The 17018-nt window shown below is 39.2% G+C and overlaps 3 protein-coding genes and 1 non-coding gene across 5 annotated transcripts; 2 read left to right on the top strand and 2 right to left on the bottom strand.

The window, feature by feature from the left end:
- Window positions 1-1828: 1828 nt before the first annotated feature.
- On the bottom strand, window positions 1829-5372 carry LOC136279242 (uncharacterized). The gene is made up of 6 exons (XM_066162849.1): window positions 5169-5372; window positions 4615-4675; window positions 4104-4367; window positions 3746-3901; window positions 2748-2905; window positions 1829-2014 (listed from the first exon to the last, which is right to left on the bottom strand). Exons 1-6 carry the CDS (start codon window positions 5370-5372, stop codon window positions 1829-1831), a joined length of 1029 nt encoding a protein of 342 aa, XP_066018946.1.
- Window positions 5373-6630: 1258 nt separating this feature from the next.
- On the top strand, window positions 6631-6703 carry Trnar-ucg (transfer RNA arginine (anticodon UCG)). The gene has a single exon. It is a non-coding gene; the product is annotated as a tRNA-Arg (tRNA).
- A 5766-nt stretch (window positions 6704-12469) lies between these two features.
- On the top strand, window positions 12470-14332 carry LOC131778191 (uncharacterized). Of its 2 annotated transcripts, none has more exons than XM_066162265.1 (2): window positions 12470-12700; window positions 13116-14332. In XM_066162265.1, the coding sequence occupies exons 1-2, from the start codon at window positions 12527-12529 to the stop codon at window positions 14019-14021; spliced, it is 1080 nt and encodes a 359-aa protein (XP_066018362.1). In that variant the 5' UTR covers window positions 12470-12526; the 3' UTR covers window positions 14022-14332. The 2 variants fall into 2 exon arrangements, with proteins under 2 accessions (XP_066018362.1, XP_066018361.1); XM_066162264.1 differs by having other exon boundaries at window positions 12942-14332.
- Window positions 14333-14334: 2 nt separating this feature from the next.
- Window positions 14335-16229, bottom strand: LOC131778190 (uncharacterized). Its single transcript, XM_059094574.2, has 2 exons — window positions 16108-16229; window positions 14335-15708 (listed from the first exon to the last, which is right to left on the bottom strand). Exons 1-2 carry the CDS (start codon window positions 16227-16229, stop codon window positions 14469-14471), a joined length of 1362 nt encoding a protein of 453 aa, XP_058950557.2. The 3' UTR covers window positions 14335-14468.
- Between the last annotated feature and the right edge of the window lie 789 nt (window positions 16230-17018).

The following is a 17018-nucleotide window of genomic DNA, read 5'->3' as shown; positions in this document are numbered from 1 at the left end:
GAACGAGATGCTGTTGTTGTGTTCAAATCTATTCTGAAAAGAGACCACAGTCTAGAACAAATCAAATGCACCCCTTTATCGGGTGTTAATCATACTACAAAAAACTCTGATAAAAGTTGGTTCAAAGCCAATGCAATGGGAGTTAACAAACTTAACAGTCTCATGAAAACAATAGCTGAAAAAGACGGTCTTGACAACTCTCACCGGTATCCAGTTACCTCGCCACCAAGCAGACTCGCCACCAGCGAACTCGCCACCAAGGAACGATCTCGCCACCAACGTACTCGCCACCAAGCGAAGTCTTCTCGCCACCAACCACCAATAAAGAGATTAGTCGAGGAGAGTAGGATGTTCGGCTGATAAGTTTGTTCGCAAAAGTCATGATCAACATATGAGCTGCTCTTCTAGATTTAATATTCAATAAAGTTTGTTGTTATTTTGCCGCGGGGAAACTGGGTAATATAATTCGACCGAATATTGAATAAGTTCCCTTGACAACATCACAGACGTCGAAATTTGCATACAGATAAGTAAACAAACTCGTGAGTCAATTCGTTCGAACTTATAATATCACAGACGTCGAAATTTTCATACAAATAAGCAAACAAACTCAGGAATCGATTGGTTCGAACTGTTAACTCTCCTTGGGAAACAACTGTAGTTGCCTTAGGAAAGCTTCAGTCCATCGACGCTTACAATTTCTCGCACCGACTTGACAATTTCTCGCATCTAGTTTTAATACAACTGCTATCGAGTTTTATTTCATCACTTATTTCTTCCCATGAAGTTTCATTTTCTCTCAAGTAAGTTTTTATTCCTCGCATCGAGTTTTGCAATTTCTCCTCGCTTACGTGCAAAAGAAAAACACGATACGTTTCGATGTCAATGAGTTAGGAACGGAACACATCTAACACGTCCCTGAAGGTCATAATTTAAATACAGACAAGCGCACAAACGTATCGGCCGATTTGAATTGTGCTCGTTCGAACATCCTACTCTCCTCGACTACTTTATTCTAGTTTATCTCTTTATAGGTGGTTGGTGGCGAGAAGACTTCGCTTGGTGGCGAGTACGTTGGTGGCGAGATCGTTCCTTGGTGGCGAGTTCGCTGGTGGCGAGTCTCCCTGGTGGCGAGGTAACCGGTAAGGCTCTAGCTAGCAATAGTCATGCTAAGTTATGCTCTCATTTCAGTTTCTGGTTGGAGGAAAAAGTGTTGATATTCAGCGTACTCTGTGTTCTTTTTGTTTTCAGTCGCCTCAATCACATTTGTGAACAGACAAGATTTACATAGCTGAAATTATCTCCATTAGCAAGAAGTTTGCCCAACAGTTTGCCGGTACCTATCTTAATGCAAACATATCCCGGCATACTTTTTGAAACTGATATTATCTTCAAAAGTATATACTTCATTTGCATCTCATGTTTATTTGAATAAAAACGAGACAAACAACTCTGACAAATTTGGTCAGCACTCACCAAATAATTATCAAATATGACAATGCTGCATAAATATTTACAAAAACTTTAAGAAATGACGTTCTGAAAGTTGAAATCTTTATACCTTTACACATAGTTGTTTGATTTATTTTCTTACAAAAGTTTTCAAATGACGATGAAATATAACGAATTCAGAGTAATAAACAACGCCCGGCTTTGAAGTTATGAAACAATTAAAAAAGATAAAAGACTGTGTCGCCCACATTGAAGATGATCTGTTGAGTAAAGAGAATCCGAGTCAATGTCACGATTTTAAGTCAAACGAAAGAAAAGGTAGTACTACAGTTAACACAACGCTAAATTATTGACAGGTTTAGTTTTGGCATTTGATTTACTGAACAGCACTACACTTACTTCCGTATATCGTCTTTCTGGCTAACACCTTACGAGGTCTTACGACAATGTTTGAACTCAGGGAGCTTATAACAGGCATTTTACAGTTTACTATTTTTTTCCCATTGGAAACAGTGCTTGACAGAACAGGATCTAATGGGTGATGGTAAGAATATGGACTCCCAAAAAAAAGATTGGGCGAGGACTTTGCGAAAGTACCAAAGCTGAGGGGTACATTGACAGTTCTAGTTGTCGAACTGGTTTGTCACTAAAACTAAATATGTGCAATCGTATTTTACAAGTTTTCTTAGTCATACCTTTAGCTAGCTCAGTGCAGGCCTTTAAATTCGATTTGACATTCTTCATGGCCTCAAGATCATTTGCTTTGACTGGAACGTTTATAACTTCAAGGCATCCAGCATTTTCCAATAGAGTGTCAAACCATGATGGTTGAAGGTCAAAATAATCTTTGCCTAGATAAAAGATAAATCAATTTTTGTTTTAGTTATGATGGCAATGCTGAGAATTTCGTTTAAGCATAAAGATACCTGGGATTTTTAGCTTACCAAACCAAAGTGAATTAAATTGAGCGAGACACTTTTCTAAACCGCCGCATAAACCGTGATCTTGAGCAAGGAAGCAAGCTAACTCTTTTCAATTAAATTACCTCCTCCGAAAAAGGGTTGATCTGACTGGATAAGTCACGAGTCTTTAATGCAGAAGAAATCGTCACAGTTTGAGCTTAAACAAAGTTTGAAGCAGGGTTTAGTGTTCGTTTTGTAACGCCTCTAGCTATCTTGGAAAAGAAGTTCACCTTAATACCAGACGGGTTTGTCACTTTCAGAATACACTGCTTCGTATAGCTGTGGACTATCACTTATATAGAATGGTATTTTAAAATTTTCCATCTTCATACCTTTAGCTGGCTCAACAGTGGAGGCCTTTGAATTTGATTTAACATTCTTCATGGCTTCAAGATCTTTTCCTTTAACTGGAACGTTTTCAACTTCAAGACATCCAGCGTTTTGGGATAGAGTGTCAAACCATGACGGTTGAAGGTCAAAATAATCTTTGCCTAGATAAAAGATAAATTAAGTTTTGTTTTATGATTGCAATGTAGAGAATTTCGTTTCCACATAAAGATACCTAAGATTTTAGCTTACCGAACCAAAAGTGAATTAATTTCAGCGAAACACTTTTTCTGAACCGCCGCAAAAATCGTGACCTTAAGCATTCGATAAGAGAACAAGTTAACTCTTCAATTAAAGCTACCTCCTCTGAAAAATGATTGATCTGAGTGGGTAAGTCACGAGTCTTGAATGCAGCAGAAATCATCACAGTTTGAGCTTGAACAAAGTTGGAAGCAGGGATATGCGTTCGTTTTTACGCCTTTAGCTTTCTTGGAAAATAAGTTCAGCATAATACCAGAGGAATCTGTGTTATTTTTGTATGATGTAACACCTCATGAAGTTGCTCACTGAATTTGAGTCAGGCCAGTACATTGTAAAAGTACTAAAGCTGAAGGGTACATTGACAATTCTAATTGGCTTAATAGGTTCTTCACGCTCAGAAGACACTACTCCGCACAGATGTGGACTATCACCTATGTAGAATCGTATTTTAAAGTTTCCATCTACATACCTTTCTTCATGGCTTCAAGATCTTTTGCTTTAAGTGGAACGTTTTCAACCTGAAGACATCCAACGTTTTTTGATAAAGTGTCAAACCATGACGGTTGAAGGTCAAAATAATCTTTGCCTAGATGAAAGATGATTAAAAAAATCAAAGCCGATATATGGAAGAACATGCTATCAATTCTGAGTATCTAACTGTTTTGTGACTTGTAAGACTACACTGCTTTCGCGCAGGTGTGGACTGTAGAGGAATGGTAATTTACAAGTTTCCTTCTTCATACCTTTAGCTTGCTCAGTGAAGGCCCTTGAAGTGGATTTAACATTCCCTATGGTTTCAAGATCTTTTGCTCTAACTGGAAAGTTTTCAACTTTGAAACATCCACCGTTGTTGGATGCAGTGTCAAACCATGATTGTTGAAGGTCAAAGTAAGCTTTGCCTAGTTTAGAAAAAAAAAAAAAAAAAAGAAAAGAAGCAGAAATAAAAATAAAATGCATAAAAGAACTGTAAATGAAATCAAAATATTTATTTTTAGTGAAAGATGATGCAGACACCTCTTTCCTCTCCAAAAACAAGGCAGTCGTATCAACCGCGTTGTCACCACTCAGTTGATGCGACGCCATCCCAATTTACATACTCACCATTAAATATTTGTGGTTTGCTCTGGGACTCTTCTGCTTCTGTTTTATTCTTCTGGAAGGCAAAATTAAGGCCCCCCTCGAGCTCGGCAATGTTGTGCCTCGCCTCTTGCAGCTTTTCGTCTATTGATGCCATTTGCTTAACAAAATCAGATTGAGTTATTTGCCCATTTTGTTTTAGCTGGGACAGTTTTCCTTTGAGATCAGCAATGTCTTTGTCTGTCCCAAAGAGAGTTTGTTTAAGAAAGGCAATCTCCTTCTCTTTAGCTGTTAAAAAACAAATGAATATTTTAATTACTTAGAATATTAGATTGAATAAATTCAAGGTTTGAGTGATAAGGTAAACCGGGAAGACACAAAAAGCGGAACTATTTATGACAGAACGAGAAGCAGTAGGGAGGGGGGAGGGGGTAAACGACTTATTATCAGTGGAGCATCGGAAACTCTTAGAAAGATGGCTCCCTAGTTCGTGCGCACTTTTCTTTACATGCATGCGTGACCGCATAAAACTAACCGTTAATCTCAGTTTCAGGGTGGATGATCTTCTGTGTTAGTTGTTCCTTTTCTCTCGCAGACTGAAAAAAAAAAATTGCCAACATATTGATTTTAACGAAATTAAAAGAGAGCAAAAAAGCTGGGATACAAAACATTATCAACTTCCTATCCAGCGTGAAGATGGTGGAATGTCGAAGAGTGGCGTCATAATCTAAAAATTTCATTTGCGCGCGCTTTTTCATCTCTCCACGAAGAAAAAAATTTTCAAACTAAGTTACCTGAACGCCTTTAATGCAGAAAAAAGTTCTAGTTGCGTTGAATGTTTCTCCAATGTTGGACGGACTTAAAATTGAGCTTATTTTGGAGGGAACCGTTTAACAAGTCAAATCGGAACTAATTACGACCTATTTTCAAAGCTTATATATTGAGTCAGGTAGTCTTGCGCGTTAGCCTTTAAAATCACTTGAACTTCCTTTTTTCTTGCTCCTTCGGATAACAAATTGTAACTTCTACAATAACTAAACGTACTTTTTAAGGAAAGAAAAAAGAAGTGTAATGATGAGAAACGCCCACCTCATTAGCCATGATCCGTGCCCCATGTGAGGCCTCTAAAGGCTCATAATAATTCTCAGCAGAAAGATTTGTGACATTGACTTCTTCATCAAATATTCTCGCAGAACAGGATTTCCTCACAGACTCTTTGTCACCTGAGTTGTTTTTGTTCATTTTGTAACTGATGTCTTCATTCAAAGCATTCGATAAACTAGAAAAATGCATTCTCTTTCACGGTGCTATAGCATGAACTGAGCTCTTAGTGCGAAACAAAGTCTCGATTTGTTTATGACTAGTTGCATGGTAACGTGTTTATGCCGTCACTTTGTGGAATCACGCCGGATTTGAAGTATTAAGTCTGGGCACTAGAATTTTGTTGAAGCCAACCATAGTTGGCCATTATAACGCTTTTATAATGTTAAGTCGACGATGGATAACACGTGAAATATCAGCGGACAACGATGTACATAGAATCCTTCACAGCAGAATAATTGATGTCATTGAGCGGGTTTCCTTCGTCCAAAGGAAAATGTGCGAACATTAAGTAAATTGTTTAAAGAATGCTTACTCCGTATCCAGAGTGCCAGCGATCACGAAGGTGAAATTACCGAAAACAAAATAACTTCAAAATACTTTAGGGGTGTTGACTTTTACGACTAACGGTTTTAACAGTAATGTTTTACAATTAACTTTTAATACGACTAACGGTTAAAAATTCGTCAATTTTATAGGTCTAACCGCTAATTTTCTTTGCCGTTTTACTTCGAGTGAGTGCCTTCCAATAACCTCCCCTCAAATTTAAGTCGAAATGTTAAATAAGCATCCGGGCGCCTATTCGAGGAAATAGGGTAACTGATTTAGTTTGAGCAGAAGCTCAGAAATTATCCTTTGCATAAAACGAAAAGAATGCTGATATTTGTAGAAAGGAACAAATTCACGAGCGAAAACGAAATACGTGTTTTATCCTATGCTAGGGCTTGTTAACATGGAGGTGAGGGACCCCAGGTAGGTGATGTAACCCGCCTAGCCGTGGTAGAAAAATGGCCCGCGTTTACATACAATGTCACAACCCCGGGTTGCCGGGGTGAAGTTTCTCGAGGTTGTAGTCGCGCTTGCATTTAGTGAGTTAAGATGTCACTTAATGGCGACGTGAGGTAAAACGGTACCGTTTATTTTTAAATGTTTATCAATTTTCATTTATTTTCTTCTAAGGTTTTCCCCAAAAGTCGACATGTTAACCGTTTCTGACGGTACGACGTCTTCACTTTGGCATAACAAAATCGTTCAACACTGCCAGGGCTAATAAATTAGAAGATTCTATTTGACTGAGAGCTAAAATAGGATTATGGTTTAGTCTTTCTCTTCGACATAGATGAATTTTCCTGAAAGTGAATTGAATTTCTTCGTAGCGATTAAGCCTCCTCTACACCTGCAGGAGAATTGCCGCTTTCTTCAGCAGTTCTATGCTTTGACACTCAAGAAAGGCCCCGTTGCCCAATGGATAAGGCATCTGACTTCGAATCAGGAGATTCCAGGTTCGAGTCCTGGCGGGGTCGCTGTTGTTTTGGTGAAATAATCTTTGTATCTTCTGAATTTCTTTCATCCTTTTAATCGCTTTCATGAAGTTATTAGTCTGGATAAGAAATTAAGTTATGTTTGGTAGAAGAACATCGCCACACGTGCTTTTCAAACAAGTTATTTGTTTTTTGCATTAACATGGAGGTGAGGGACCCCAGATAGGTGATGTAACCCGCCTAACCGTGGTAAAAAAAAAATGGCCCGCGTTTACATACAATGTCACCACCCCGGGTTGCCTGGGTGAAGTTTCTCGAGGTTGTAGTCGCGCTTGCATTTAGTGAGTTAAGATGTCACTTAATTGCGACGTGAGGTAAAACGGTACCGTTTATTTTTAAACGTCCTATTTTCATCCTTATTATGTTATTTCATCCTTGTGCAAAGAATCCAGAGAAAATCTGGTAGAAAAAAAAGAGAGAAACGACTAGAACGAAAAATATAAATATTTTATTTCTCAGGTCTTGCATACATTACAACAGCAAAAGCAAGAGCAATAAGAATTTATTGAATGAGTTATTTGTTGATTGGGATAGATTTCATTTACGAGCATAATTCACGGCTTCTTCAATACTTAGAGCATTCTCCCATTCAGAAAGGTCCCGAGGCCCAACGGATAAGGCATCTGACTACGAATCGGGGGATTCCAGGTTCGAATCCTGGCGGGGTCGCTGTTATTTTGATTCTTTTATCATTTTAATTGCCTTTCACCAGATACCACAGGTGAGGCATAGTGAAGTTTGCTGGAGTAGAATTGCTGCATTTGCTTTAAAAAAGAATTGAACGTTTATCTAATATTCTCCGGCTTCTATAATACAAGTCATCCTTTCGTGAAATGCAACCCCTCCCGGTGGAGTTATGATGCTTGTCACATTTGCTTGTTTTCCTAGGCTTCATTGCGGACTCTGGGGAAAAGTTTGACCCGGCATTTCAAACAGCTGGAGCGATTAAGATTTTTGATTCAAATCTCATGTTTCTGAGAAAGCTGACAGGACGGAGAGACTCGAGTGAGGAAAATCTTGCATTTGGGATACAATCTTTTGAATTATTTGTTTACGCAAGAGAACGGTGCTTTGAATGCAGTAGATCCTAGCAAGAAGTACCGCAGGTTGTAAAAGGTGTGATTCGACGGAGCCCAGATTTCTCGGAGTTCTGGACAATGTTGGCGATCAAGGCAACTGACAAAGGTACCCGTGAGCTATCGGTACAATTTCTTGGCGATCATTTTTGGGTAAAAGGTTAAATCTCTTCTCATCCTGGAAGAAGATGGCGTTTGGGCAAGACGTCTATGGACAACTGAGTTGAATATATTTGCAATATTCATTTACTAAGAGATTATAAATTTTTTATACTCTCTTGCTTCTTACTGAAATTGAACCAGAATAAAAATAATAATTTCCAAAGGTTCAATATCTAAACTGTATCGCGATACGATGAAATGCGAAATTCTCCAGTATATAATGTCATCAGCTTCACCGCTACAGTTCTATACGAATTGTTGTTCTTATTTTACAATATTTTCAACGACTTGAATCACAAAAAAATTCAAAATTTTTCTCTCCGAGTAGTGATAAATCTCGTAGAAAAAACATTTTTCGTTCGTTTGTAGATTTTTACAGAGTTTTGATTCAACACATGGCTACCTCTTCAATTTAGAAAAATCAAACCTGAATAACAATACAAATTCCCAAAAGTTTTATGGTTCAACTGTAATTTGATGCGTTAAGTTAATTAATAAACTTACTGTGTATTTAGGAACCTCAAGCAAACTAAGAGGGCTACGAGGACGTGGCAACACAAAAGATTAAATGGGCAAAACAATAGCTTAGCGCGTGCATTTTAGAACTTTGTACATTTCTAAGCCGTCATTTGTATGACCACAACGTGAAATAACCAAAGTTTGCATGGTCTGAGAACAGAACCGATGTGGCAAATGATTTCAGTTTCCATTTGGAACTCAATGCTGTAAGGGACGGTAAACACATCCAGCCTTTTGCAAAATTCTAACTACAAACATAAATTCATTTTTAATCGACATCTTGTTGGGCGTTTCCGTCCTAACTGCAGGGCGTGAAATTAATTTTTTTTTCTGATAGCCACTTGGCTCCTAAATTGTTCAGAGTGGTAGCCAATTCAAAAAAAGTTGGTCGCCATTTTCAAAGACTAACAAAACCTTTTGTTACGCTGTCAGCTTTGTAGATGGACCCTCCAAGATTAAGTTGGGGAAAAGATCTTTAACGTGCTACAAAGTGGACACTAGGATGGATGATATACAGCGTTCAAGCTCACCTAAATCCAAGATGGCGTCTAGTTATCGATCGAGATGCATGTGCTGCGTTTTGGAAACAAAATTAACGAGGAAGTTTGCCGCGGATTTATCTTTATTTTCGCATATCTTTTTAATTCACTATATCTCTTGGTAAGGTTATGATGAAACATTCTAGTCGCCAATTTGGCGACTAATTTTCAGGATTTGGTCACCAAAGTGAAAAATTTAGCCGCATTGGCGCCTATTTTAGGCGCGATTTAACGCCCTGAGGGGGGGGGGGGGGGCTGCACGTTGATGACACAAGGTCATACATCGGGAGCGCAAATTGATATGTAAGTAAACGATGAATGCAATGCAAAATATGGATACTTCTTTGTAGCGATATAAATCTGTTCACGAGAACAGAAATCCAGAGAAACTGTTTACTAGCACCAAACATGTCAGAGCTTGTGTCTAAGCAATCAAAACATTTAAAAGTTCCAAGTCCGTAGGCTCCCCATTTGAACTTTATGACAAACTAACCATCGAGAGAAAAAAATCGCAGATCACATAACCTTTATGTACAGTATTTAAATGGAATTAAAACTAATCGTACTTGTTAAAAGTTTCCAGAGCATTGTGGAGACCTGGATTAGAAATCAAGTCATATTTGGTAGCGGAGCATTACTACACGTGCTTCTCAAACTAATTATGTATTTTTCCATTCTGATAGGCTCCGGCTGAGGAGTATGTCCAAAAAGCGCTTGTCATCAGAACCGAAATTAGCGACAGAGGAGAGGAAGCATCATGTTATGGAAACCTAGGTAATGTGTTTAAGTCGCTTGGCCAATACGACAAGGCTGAAGAATATCACCAAAAAGCGCTTGTCATCAGAACTGAAATTGGCGACAGAGGAGGGGAGGCATCATGTTATGGAAACCTAGGTACTGTGTTTAAGTCGCTTGGCCAATACGACAAGGCTAAAGAATATCACCAAAAAGCGCTTGTCATCACAACTGAAATTGGTGACAGAGAAGGGGAGGCAACTAACTACGGAAACCTAGGTACTGTGTTTAAGTTGCTTGGCCAATACGACAAGGCTGAAGAATATCTCCAAAAAGCGCTTGTCATCACAACTGAAATTGGCGACAGACCAAAGGAAGCATCATGTTATGGAAACCTAGGTGCTGTGTTTGGGTCGCTTGGCCAATACGACAAGGCTGAAGAATATCACCAAAAAGCGCTTGTCATCACAACTGAAATTGGCGACAGAGGAGGGGAGACATCATGTTATGGAAACCTAGGTACTGTGTTTAAGTCGCTTGGCCAATACGACAAGGCTGAAGAATATCTCCAAAAAGCGTTTGTCATCAGAACTGAAATTGGCGACAGAGAAGGGGAGGCAACTGACTACGCAAACCTAGGTACTGTGTTTAAGTTGCTTGGCCAATACGACTTGGCTGAAGAATATCTCCAAAAAGCGCTTCTCATCACAACTGAAATTGGCGACAGACCAAAGGAAGCATCATGTTATGGAAACCTAGGTACTGTGTTTGGGTCGCTTGGCCAATACGACAAGGCTAAAGAATATCACCAAAAAGCGCTTGTCATCAGAACTGAAATTGGCTACAGAGAAGGGGAGGCAACTGACTACGGAAACCTTGGAATTGTGTTTAGAACTGTTGGTGATTTTGAAGCTTCGGAAGTATGCTTGGAGAAAGCTTTATTGATATTTAGAGATATTGGAGATGGAAGAAAAGAGTTTGATATCCTTCTAGGTTACGCCGTTTTGTATTTATACCAATATAAAATCAAAGACTCCTTGTTGTGTCTTCATCTGTGCATTGAAAAGTATGAGGAGCTGAGATATTTCTTGGGCGCCAATGATCAGTTCAAAACATAATTTCTGGAGCCCACAGGAATGTTCCCCTACAAGCTGCTTTGTACTTTTCTTGGTGAGACCGGAAATGCTCGGGATGCTCTTTATGTTGAGGAGTTGGGTCGAGCTAGAGGCCTATCAGACTTAATGGCAGAGAAGTACTCGGTTGAAACGCACATCTCTGCTAATCCACAATCTTGGGTTGGCATTGAGAACATTTTAAGAAAGAAAAATAACTGTACTTGTCTGTACATTTCTTATTTTCAGAATCGTCTGCATTTGTGGATCTTGAAAACAAGTGGAGTCCTTCACTATAGAAGAGTATCACCAGAAGAGAATCTAGTTCAGGCTGGGTTGCCCAAAGATTTGTCTTTGAGTCAATTTTTGGATGATAATTTCCGGAGTCTTGGTATTTTGCCTACTAAAGATTGTGAAGATCGGTCTTTAAATACGATTAAACTGCAACCTCTCTCCCCCGCACAAAAGAGCTCAGCAAGATTGCGACTCGTGGAGGAGGACGAGGACGAGGACGAGGACGAGGACGAGGACGAGGACGAGGACGAGGACGAGGACGAGGACGAGGACGAGAAAGTGATTTCAAGTCTATCTTTGTGTTACAAAATGTTTATTGCTCCCGTTAATGATTTTCTTGAGGAGCCTGAAGTCATTATTGTTCCTGACCGCAGGTTGTACAAAGTTCCTTTTGCTGCCCTGAGTGAAAAGGAGGGAGCCGAATACCTATCGGAGACTCATAGGATCCGTGTCATTCCTTCTTTGACGACGCTAAAGATCATTCAAGATAGTCCAGAAGACTATCACAGCAACACTGGTGCCTTGGTAATAGGCAATCCCAAGGTTGATGGGCTGCAACCATTGCCAGGTGCAAGAAAAGAAGCGGAGATGGTCGGACGACTGGTGGGTGTTCCACCTCTAGTTGAAGAGAAAGCAACGAAGCAGGTGGTACTTGAGCGGATAAGTTCAGTGAGCTTGATACACTTTGCTGCCCATGGTAACGCGGAAAGAGGAGAAATTGCACTCTCCCCCATTCCTACTCCCAACAGTGGAAACGCTATCCCACCGCAGGAAGCTTACATGTTGACGATGGCTGATGTCTCACGAGTGAAAGTCAGAGCTGAACTGGTGGTACTTAGCTGCTGTCACAGTGGAAGTGGAGGGATAAGAGCCGAAGGAGTTATAGGAATTGCCCGTGCGTTCTTAGGATCTGGTGCTCGCTCTGTATTGGTAGCGCTGTGGGCCATTCCAGACTCAGCTACAGAGAAGCTGATGGGTCGGTTCTACGAACACCTCATTGAAGGAGAAAGTGCCAGTGAATCCCTTCATCAGGCCATGAAGTGGATGAGAAAAAACGGCTTGAACAAAATGTCTGAGTGGGCGTCGTTTACGCTGATTGGAGATGATGTGAGACTCGAGTTTGACAAGCAGCGGCAAGACTCAGTGAGAACAGGTATTTCATAAATTAAAGTTAGATTAGATGTGAAGATGGCTGTGACTTATTGGTCGTTGACTGGATGGGGATCCTTTTTTACCTTGAGCATCAGGCTAGTTTAATGTATATCTTTATCTTTATCTGTATATATATATATAGAGTTCTAAAGCCGTTACGTCACGTTACCATGGGAGCAGAATTTTCTGTTCTAAACAAACGTGCTCAGAGCCAAAATGGCGTCGCTTTCAATCGCTGCACTGATATCTTTCTTCGCTGAAGAAAAGAAGTCAATCGAACGAGGAGAAAATCATTACAGATCTGAACACATTGAGTCATTTTCTTACCATCAGGGTATTTTACGCGGTGAGGTTCAAGCAAGTATGAAGAAAAAGGTCTATCGAGTCACGGTGAGTTTAGAGCCACCAATCGCATTAAGAAGCCTAAGGAATATTTTTAAATATCTTTTAAGTACCTTCTTGTTATCTACTCCCCCAATTTAGAAATATATATTTTCGATCTTGTCGATTTCCCTCATCAAAAAAGCCAGGCTGAGGCTTAAATCGTACAGATTATGATTCATATGAAATAGTGTTACCAAGACATTTATGAGTTCACCTTGTTTGAACTTTTATCTTAATTACCACTTAGATTTACCTGGATGACCACTTCAACATAAAATCCACGGAGTGTGAATGTCCAAAGGGAAAATTTAAATGCAGTCACGCGGCGGCTCTTTTTATAAATGGGATTCACAACTTAAGCCGCACAGATATTGAATGTCAGTGGAGGAAAAAGAAGTCTAATACCTCCCTGTCTTTACAGGCAGTCGAAGAACTGTTCCCTCTGCCAAAGAATTATGTGGCGATTACTCGATCTCCCAACACAGAAGATCGTCAGGCACTATATGGAAGCTTAAAGGCATATGGGAGGTTCACTGGTCTTTGCTGGCTCATGTGCCCAGAGCCTGCTCCCCAAGCCAAATTGCCTGTGCCAACAATTGAGGAAATCATCTACTCAGAGGAGTTTATCCAAACAAGAGGTACACAGCAACAATTGGACTGTTTGGTTCGGAAAGCCAAACTCACAGAAGCAGATATCCTGTTAGTCAGTCAGATAACTGTAGGCCAACGAGACAACCCAACCTGGCATCTTGCAAGGAGGGGACGGCTTACAGCAAGCAATTTTGGATCCGTTCTGCATGCCAAAAGAGTGACCCCTTCACTTCTCAAACGGCTCCTTGGAGAGTATGACATATCAAGAGTTAAGGCAGTACAATGGGGGGTAAACAACGAGGCAGAAGCGATTAAGGCATTTACCAATTTAACTGCAAAAACTGTACAGGAAACTGGGTTATGGCTGGATGGCTCTGGGATTCTTGGTGCTTCCCCAGATGGAATTGTGGATGAAGACTCTGTTTTGGAGGTCAAGTGTCCCTACACCGAAAGGAATATGACAATGGAAGAGGCAGTGAATATCTCCCCCAATTTCTGCTTGAAAAAAACTGAAAGTGGTCAGTATGCTTTAAAGGAAGAACATGTCTACTGGCATCAGGTCCAAGGGGAGATACATTTTGCTCAAAGGAAGCTTTGCTATTTTGTTGTGTGGACATCTAAAGATGTAGTTGTTTTGAAAATAGCAAAGGATGAAGGCTGGAGTGGAAACATTTCTAAGCTTACTCAGTTTTATTTTGAACACCTCTTCCCAAAGGTTGTAGAGGGACAATTATAGGTTTCCAGATCTATTACTGCATGTAATTATTTTTTAAGAAATAATAATTTTCAGGAATCATTAGGAGCCCTTTGGTGTTTAGTCTTCACTGATGGCATGTTGTTGTGGAATTTCTTGAGATAGGGAGGCTTTTCAGATGGAGGGTATTGGGAGCTCAGGTGTACTTTTAAGTTCACTCTAGTAACTTTAGGAACACAGATCTTCAAATCCCAACAGGGCTCTCCTGGTTTACTCAAACTAACTTTAGAAACAGTTACAGTTTTTGCACTTCATTGTTTCACAGTTGAGCTGTACTGTTCTGTTGTAGTGAACTGTTGTTGGGCTGAAATTATACATGCATCCATAAATTCAACAATGATAGCAGATTTACTTTTTGAATAAAACAAACAGATCAACATGTATTTTACAAAGTATTCAATTTTCCTTATATGAAAAATAATTAGTTCATTAATCAAATTCATATCCTTCACAGCCCTCTTTGATCAGTGGAAACTGCAGATTAACAAGTGAAGCACAGAGTTGAAATATTATATCTGCATGACAACGTAAATATGAGGGAATAAAAGATAAAATCTTGAAATCTTTGAGCCTAGCATTTGCCCTCTCAACATGAATTCTGCATTTTGCTATAACTTTTGTTGCCCTTGCTTCACTCTCAGTGAATGTACCATTGTTTAAAAAAGGTGGTATATTTACTGAAACACCATTTGGTACAAGATCCTGTATAACAAAACCTTTGTCAGCTAAGACCATATCTCCAGCAGTAAGGTGATTTAAAAATCCTGATTTCTGCACAATTGCTTTGTCAGATATTGACCCTGGATAAAGTTTGCTGACATAAGTAATAACACCATTTGGCGCTACACCCACAATAACCTTGAAGGAATGCATTCCCCTATAATTTGAATACGTAGCATTCTTCTGGCTCATAAGCCCAGGTGTGGCAATCTCTATGTCTGTACAATCTATCACTACTCTACCTGAACCAAACTGACTAAAAGATGATGGGGCACACAGCTTGTTCTTATCCCTAGATGGGATGGATGCCATGAGGTCAATAAATAGAATTGAGTGTAAGACATGAATGAAAGTTGTTACAATATTTGCTATTGTAGATACACTGCAATTGAATAACTGTGCAAGGTGAAGATTTGTGTAATTCTGTCTGACTTTCATTAATGTTATAAATATTTGTTCTTCAAAACTGATTGATTGCACTCTCCAGCCAGCAAAGTAATTGATGGATTGTTTAAACCTAGCTGCATAGTTGACAACAATTTGAAAAACTTCCTTTGTTGGCAGCCCAGTTTCCATCTTCAAAACCTCCTCACTCATTTTCGAAACTGTGTAATGTTTTTGCACATAGTAATTTTTTTCTCTTTGATCAATCATTTCCCTTTTTGCCTGCTCCAACTCTGCTTCCAGTATAACTTCTTTTCTTGTTGATTCAAGTCTCTCCACGCTGCCAGAGGTGCCTTGTTCAAGTTCTTCTTTCTTCCTTGCAGCTTCTATCATTTCTTGTAGGGTCTGTTGTGATTCGATTTTTTTCTTTTTTGGCTTTGCTTCTTCTGCTGGGAAAAGTTTGTCTTGGTTCCTCTTGAAAATCTCAGGACCATTACTTTTTTTTCCTTCTCTGAAATGGCAACTACAGACTCTGGAATGTTTTCCTGGCTCTCTGTCTTCTCTCCTATAGCAAAAAGGATAATTTCAGCTTTATAATTCTTTCTGATTACTGTGCTATTAGCGGAGGATTTTTATCTTGCAGCTTCTATCTTATAAAAATTTCTAATTAAGAAGACAGTTCTCTATCTGCCTGTTTTAACACTGCAGGGTGACCATTAAGTATCAACAACCACACCAAAAGCTCTCACAACTGATTTCCGTCATTGAGTCAAATGTTGGCTCGTGGCTTCTAGGGAACCGATTTTGAAGTTGGAGTACAAGAAAAAGGAGTCTAAAAATCAGTAAGATTTATATAAGCTTAATCAGTTTCATAACAAAGATGGCGACTCCACAACCGCAATAAATTGCGTAAGCATACTTTTCTCCTGGACAGAAAAAGTATTGAAATAAAACTCTTACTAACCTCAGTAGGTGAATCCATCTTCTATATTCCTTCAGCTTTTTTTCCTTGCTAGGGAATCCGAAGAAGCTACACGTGTGACTTTCCGAGTGATGGTTGCAATCAGGCGCAAAGCAGTGCACCATTTTAATCGTTTCGATCGCCTTCGTTTCTCAGTTTTAGATTTTTTATGACCTACAGCGTTAATAACAATGTAACTGAACCTTATTCTAAGCTTCTTTGAACCGTTCCAAGCGATGATTACACACTTGACCTCAGCAACGCATAGGTTATCAGTAGGACGCGCTCGATTGTTTAGAACAGAAATTTTAGCCCCATGGCAACGTGACGTCACACTTTAGGACTCTATATATATATATGTATATCTACACACACTTTTTTTTCCTTTTTGGTGAGTTACTATCTTCGTTCTCTAGTGTAAAATATAGAATCTCACAGATGCCTCTCTACCAATGAGATACAAGTAATAGCCACTTATTTTTACATATTGTGCTTGGTATAATGGTATTTGCTTTATATCCAAAATATTAATTGAGGTAATAATAAATTGGGTTATTTAAATTTTTTTCTCAGTACAGGAAGAAAGACCCCGACAGAGTAAATAATGACAAGAACTCGAAGGGAACAGAGCAAAAAGACTTTTAGATGGATAAATTAAATAGGAACAAGAAGAGAAAATACTCTATCCAGTTTTTCCTTGACATTAAAAAAAACAGCTATCCCAGGTTAGGGGAGATTTATTCCAATTTTTTGTGCTTTCTTTTCCAATATTCTCAGGAGGAGGTACTGGTTATGTACTCAATAATTTTTTGTTCTTCACGCAAAAATTATATTCTGATATAATAAGCACGAAACAATGTTGACCTACGTAAGGCTTTTGAGTAAATCGAATTCAATAAAGTTAACTAGATTCT

This window comes from Pocillopora verrucosa, chromosome 2 (genome assembly GCF_036669915.1).
Source record: "Pocillopora verrucosa isolate sample1 chromosome 2, ASM3666991v2, whole genome shotgun sequence".
Classification (NCBI taxonomy): Eukaryota; Metazoa; Cnidaria; class Anthozoa; order Scleractinia; family Pocilloporidae; genus Pocillopora; species Pocillopora verrucosa.
Note: the sequence above shows the minus strand (reverse complement) of the source record. Positions and strands in the feature narration are given on the sequence as shown.